The following is a 6,327-nucleotide window of genomic DNA, read 5'->3' as shown; positions in this document are numbered from 1 at the left end:
TCCACCGTCGATATAATGTTGCAACGGCAATACAGCCGTGGCTGGCCGTAGCGTTCTCGACGCGCGCGCGCGCTGCTCGATCGGGCTCAACCTGGCTCAACCTGCTTTGTTCGTCCAAGCTCGGCGTGGCTCAGCGCTGTTGAGGTGAGTGGCTGACTTTCCAACTTTTTTACCTTTGTACTTATAGCCTCTACCGCTAAAATCAATCTGTTGTCGCATACGCACGCTCGCGCCTAGGAAAGGCGGGAAACTATATAGCACAGACGCTGACGTTTTTTGCTACGCTTTGATCTCCGCACTGTGCAGGTATAATTATTAATTATATTAATTCCAATCTTTGCGGTAGTATTGTATATGCTGTTTTTAGGTGGAGCGCTTAATGGGTGTAGAAAATTCAGCATTACTGAAAATCGCCAAGTGATTGGGATGTATGTGCACAAAGTTCGCATTCCGAGCTTGGTAGTTATCACGTCGTGATCATTGTTTCTCCGCCGTAGTTCTATTACGCTATATTTTTCTCATGCGCCGCGTATTAAGGAATGTAATATGAAGTATGTGATCCAGGAACCGTATACCCCTATAGCGGCTTCCCAGCGTGCGACAGCATCTGCATGTTAATGGTTCATGACTTGTTACAGGCATCTCTGGCGGCGACGTACAAGTTCAAGTTCACGTGGCACAAGTACACAAGGGTAAGATTTCTTTTTATTTATATTGTCCTTGTTGGTCTTGGTCTACGGTTCCGAGACCTTGTCTCAAAGTGGCTTCTTCGTCACGCTGGGTGGCCGAGTTGTGCCGCCAAGTTCGAGCTGAGCAGTGCGGTCTTTAAGCGCATTTTTAAAAAATTTATCCGTTCTGGGCTAAAACCAGGCCCGTAGCCAGGAATTTTTTTCGGGGGGGGGGGGGGGGGATACTAACTGAAAACCTTGACTATTTGAGAAAAACGCCTATTTTCATGATTTATTTTCGATAAAACACCATGTGTCATCAAAATTTCGGGGGGGGGGGGAGCCCGGGCCCCCTGCCCCCCCCTGGCTACGGGCCTGGCTAAAACACATAATAATATTTGGGTGGTGTGTTAGAAATTAAACATTGTTTCTTTTATAAGAGGATACGAAAGCAGTGGCCATTGCCAAAAAAAAAAAAATCCGGCAAATCGCATGCACATGTGGTAATCGATGCAGTGTGATGCGGTCAGAGAGGACCTGCATTGTTTGGCTTTCAGACAAATCAAGGCATTCATTCAATGACATGTCGTTCACGATTGGATACTTGACATGCATGCATGCCTGCATGTTCATTCTGGTATGTACCATGCTAATGAAATGTATATGCTGGAATATACCACGCATGACTTATCATTTATGTTTGTCATACTTGTACTGTGCCAGTTTTGGTATATAACAAGCTAATGAAACATGTGCTAAAGCACCAGCACTTTCATGTGAATCATGATGTACATGACATGCATGTTATGATTTTTATGTTACAACCAGTCCCTTGCATTCGTCATATACTCATATCGTGCTATATCAATTTTGGCATATATCAAGTTAATGAAATGGCCACTAGCACACGAAGTCCGCATCATGTAAATCATCACATACATGACATGATTTTCATGTTACAACCAGTCATTGATGTTCACCATACACTAATGTAGTTGATGAAATACCCTCGGAGCACCAAGACCATTTCATGTAAATCATGACAAAAATGACATGCATGCATGACATGATTTTCGTTTTACAACCTATATTTTACATTCGTCATACACCCATGCCATGCCATACCATTTTTGGTATTTATCAAGTCAACAAAACGAGAGCAAGAAGTCGTAGGTGCCTAGATAGATAAATACCTTTAAAGTGCGTCTGGTTTGCTAAGAAATGGTTCTCATTTAGTATTTAGCTCTGTGTCTTATTTTCTTCTTGTGCACATGTTGTTCTTGTGCCGAGTTTCACGGTGTTCTAGGTGCAGGAATACTTCTCGCGTGCATAGCCAGGAGGAGTGGGGGGGGGTCTCAGCAGTATTTAGACCCCTCTGTGCTGGTGCATGTCTGCTCAATGTGTGTGTGTCTGCTTGTGCTTGACACTTTCCGGTGAGCCTTTGTTTGTGCTGCTGGTGGGCAGCAGCTGCGAAATACGATCCAACCTACCCCGAAATCTGGGCACTGCCTACACTCCCCGTTGGGCCAAAGTACATCTCCATCAAGTTAGGTGGAAGCTGCCTGATGGCAGGGAGCACCGAGGCACGAGCACCATGTAGAAATAGGTACAACCTGTTGCTGTGTTATTCCTGTGCGTAAAATTCCAATTCAAGTAGCACACTTTCACCATCCTTTGAAACCATTCAACTTCGTTATTGTTCCTTCTCTGACAAGGAAGGGAGCAGCAACACTGACAGAAACTGTGGATGTGCTCAGTGAGGTATTTAAGAGTCATGAGTAGAGGCCGGATATTTAGGCATTAAAGAAGTGCGTTTTAGATGCGAAAATAGGCAGGCAAAACAACTTTTTGGGCTTCCAATATTGTAAATATATGTACAATAAATATTTACGTAAATGCAAGTAATTTCAAAAAGAAAAGGTGCGTGACCTCTATTTATAACAGGAAAACAAAAAATGTTATTGTTTAAGGTGGTACACAGGCAGCAACAGTTGAACGTAGCCGTGCGATTGTCCCTTGTCACGCACACTTTACACAACACGGTCTCTCTGCTTATGCTGTAGCATGGTGAGTCAAGTGTTCACTGTTGAGTCAACACACACCTCTGCGCCTTTCTTTTCGGCATGACTGAGAAGGGTAGGGCAAGAGCAGTTACCCAGATCGCTAAAAAGACCAGAAGGAGGGGATTCTTCCTATTGACCGGGTTGAATCACATAGAACCAGTTTTTGCCCTGTTGTTGAACACCTTAAAAAGTAAATTACAAACAAACAAAGCCGCATGCACAACACATTTTCCTTTCTTCTTTTACTCTTCACTCTCTTCTGACGGCTCTCTGCTATGTCGCCGGCGCGTCCCATTTCACTGCTGCTAGTGGTTGTTTCCGGGAGTTGGTTGAACTAGACGACAAGGATGAACCTCGTAGATTTCTGGACAGTCAGTGTTGCGCAGTAACATGAGTAACTGGCTCAAACTACACCGGGAAGTGAAACTTCAGGTTAAATAGTGTTAATATGGGTGCCGGTTCTGAATATAGGTATTGATAGGCAATTTAAAACACTATAAAAGCCCTCCTTAGCCTCTAATTCATGCTCATATATCAAAGTGGCACGATAGGAAATAAGGAACAAAATAGGCATTTGCCAAATATCCGGTCTCTAGTCATGACCAAATAGCTTTGTAAAGGCCTCCAAAAATGCTAATTCAATGAGATAAAATGGCTTGCCTTGGCTACATGATCTGCTCTGAGGAGCGAACACCTGACAACATGAGAGTCGCTGCCGTTGACAAACTCAAGCCACACTGCAGTGCAAAAAATTTGCAAGTCGGCTTTATGCTTTATGCAAGGTTTGTTTTACAGCCAAAAAGGAGTACATAGACAGGTTCTCCCGCTCCTAGTGCGCCCCCCCCCCCTAATCTCTTTCGATTGAAAGTGCACTAGAACAACAAACGCTTTTCATATATTGCTGCGAGACTGTCATTCCTCACAGTCATGTGCAGTGATGGGCTCCAGGGAGAAGAGGGGAGGATATGCACTGCAGCATAAAAAAAAAACGAGGAAACAGAACGTTGGGGGCGAGTATTGAATGGGAACAATAGTTTGTTCTGCTAGTCTGACCGAGGTTATTTGCCGATTGCCACGGTGGTAAAGTAGCTAGTAAAGTAGTGTCTTGGGTGAGTTAGCAATTCAATATCGGCATGATCACGCGGTGCATATGGAGCACAGACAGCAAAACAAACTCAGTGCCTGTGTTGTGTTCTCTCCTCATTCTATTTGCGAGGTACAATCATGTTGAGTTGCTAGAGCGTTTGCCTCCAGTACAAAAAATACAGCACTGGGTCAATTTCCAGTGCGGTCTTGTACCCATTGCTTTTTCTAATTCAGAAGAGGTACCCCGAGCTGATTCTTGGAGGTGTGGGCGCTCATTTCTCTAGATGGTGACCTCTTCTTTCACCACTCCCTACCCCTACAATACTGCGCCCTTTTCTCTTATGGGTTGCAGAAATAAGTGTGGCGTTTTTTTTCGAAATGGGCTAAATCCAGAAACCGAAACTAGCTCAAATATTGCTCCATTCGCAAGTACATTCTCTCAACTTTCCTCTAAAAGAGAGATTGTAACGAAATGAGTCAAATACCAACAGCTACGTGTGCTCACAGATCCCGTTTCAAAACGAAATTGAGCCAGATCCATGCGCTGTATGGATCGAAATGGGTCAAATCCAGTATGCCGATAGTAGAGCGCTTCGGCGATCACGTGATTCGGCGAACGTGGAAGCCTCCGTGTGATTTCCCGCCTAGCCTGACTACTCTGCCTGTTTTCTGGGTGTTTGCGCAAGTTTTTTTTTTTTTGCCCTTTCGGAGCTGTATTATCATGGATTCTGATGGAAGTGAAGAGATCGGCGATAGATCGGTCCCGAGACGTCGACGACATCGTGAACAGAAGCAATGTCGACGCCGACGAAGCAAGAATGTGCCACTGCCCGAATTTGAATAAAGTTTTTTCAAGAATACCGCATTGAATTCCATGTCTCAATTCGAAATGAGCCAAATCCAAAGTTATCATGCTAATAATGGTGAAATCCGCTGCATATTTTTTAATTGATTGTGGCCAGAAACTTCCCCTAGCCGACATGTAAAACATATCCTAGAATAGATTTGACAGCGTTGTATTTAGTTTGTATAGCAAAGTTTTGCCGTTTTCTCAAATTCTGTTTGGATGGATTTGACCCATTTTGAAAAAAAACGCCTCAAGTGTCGTTCCTGACTTAAAACCACTATGTTGTTATTTGTTTAGAAGGACAAAAAAAAAACATTGTGGTGCACCTGTAGTCTCCCTGCAAAGGGAAAAGAGGAAAGCGCATGTAGCACAAGCTGTTAGTGAACAAGTTTGGAGTATGAAAACACTTTGAAATTTTGAAATCAGTTTCAACCACCCCCTCCCTGCCTTGGTGGGAAATCCTGGCTGGGCCTTGATTTCTCACTTATTGTATTTGTTTTCTGAAATGATAGCAAAAGGTTCTGTTTGGTCAGAAACAGCTAGTATGCGTACTTCGTTTTCTAGTAATTCTGTTCACTGATTAGCCCTTCCTGCAATGCAGCTGATGCAAGGCATTATCGAGACTGGCAGATAAACAAGCCTTGACATCCCCGAGTAGTGATGGCCACCTGTCGACTCTGCGCACAACATCTTCCAACATTAGTGGCATACTTTGACCATTTTCGTTTTCATAGCAGCATTGTTAATGGAGCCATTTGCCCCTCAAAGTCATGTGGTGTTGTTCTTAAAAGCTACTCAAGTTTGCGTTGTCATGTTTTAAGGCACCATAAAACAGCCAGCCATGAAAGGGAGGATGTTGGACTGTTGTGCCCCGTGTCATCGTGTGACAAGACACTTGCGACGCGGTCAGAACTAGTTTCGCACGTTGCTGAGCACTTTGATGGCAACACAGATGCAGTTACCTGCCCTTTTCCTCATTGTGTAAGTGTGTCGACTTCTGCTGCATCATTTAGGACACATGTAAGCAGGTATCATCGTCAAGAAAATGATGTGTTGCTGTGCTATGGACCTACAGGTGGAGGCATGGAACCAGGTTCAAAAATAATGCAACCATTGCCTGAAAATGAAATTTCTGCAAGTTTTCATGGCGCTGAGGGGGCTGAGTGCTCACAATTTTTAGACAGAAGCATGGAACTAGAGTCAGATTCTTTTCCGTGTACTTCTGAAAGTGAGCATGTGGATGATGCAGCACAAGTGATGTGTAAGGATAGAAATAATCACATTTTCATCGATAATTTTTCACTCTTTTTACTCAAGTTAGAATCTCAGCATCACTTGCCTGCTACAACTGTTCAGAATATTGTTAAAGAAATACAAAATCTGCACAGTCTAAATAAGCAGATGCTTCTGCAACAGATTGCAAAGAAGGTGCCAAGTGACCTACTACCTGATGTTCAGTCATGTTTTTCTGAAGATCTTCTTGAAGTTGCAACATCTGATACCCTCAGATCAACCTACTGTCGTCACAAATATTACAAAGAAAGGTTTTGCTTCCTCAAACCGACTGAGCTTCTATTAGGACTTAACAAGCAGAACCAAATGTCTGCGTATCATTATGTTCCTATAGAAGGTCTTGTGCACTTTTTGATGTCCTCTTTGCCTT

At 43.5% G+C, this 6,327-nt stretch overlaps 1 protein-coding gene across 1 annotated transcript in view; it reads left to right on the top strand.

Moving 5' to 3' along the window:
• Positions 1–339: 339 nt before the first annotated feature.
• The window catches only part of LOC119376889 (uncharacterized), a gene marked incomplete at its 3' end in the record, with an annotated part of 28,839 nt that continues 22,851 nt past the window's right edge, over positions 340–6,327 (top strand). The window contains exon 1 of the mRNA XM_037646563.2: positions 340–692. Within this exon, the coding sequence (XP_037502491.1) occupies positions 612–692 (81 nt within the window). The remainder of the gene's footprint in view (positions 693–6,327) is intronic.

Source organism: Rhipicephalus sanguineus, unplaced genomic scaffold (assembly GCF_013339695.2).
Source record: "Rhipicephalus sanguineus isolate Rsan-2018 unplaced genomic scaffold, BIME_Rsan_1.4 Seq268, whole genome shotgun sequence".
Classification (NCBI taxonomy): Eukaryota; Metazoa; Arthropoda; class Arachnida; order Ixodida; family Ixodidae; genus Rhipicephalus; species Rhipicephalus sanguineus.
Note: the sequence above shows the minus strand (reverse complement) of the source record. Positions and strands in the feature narration are given on the sequence as shown.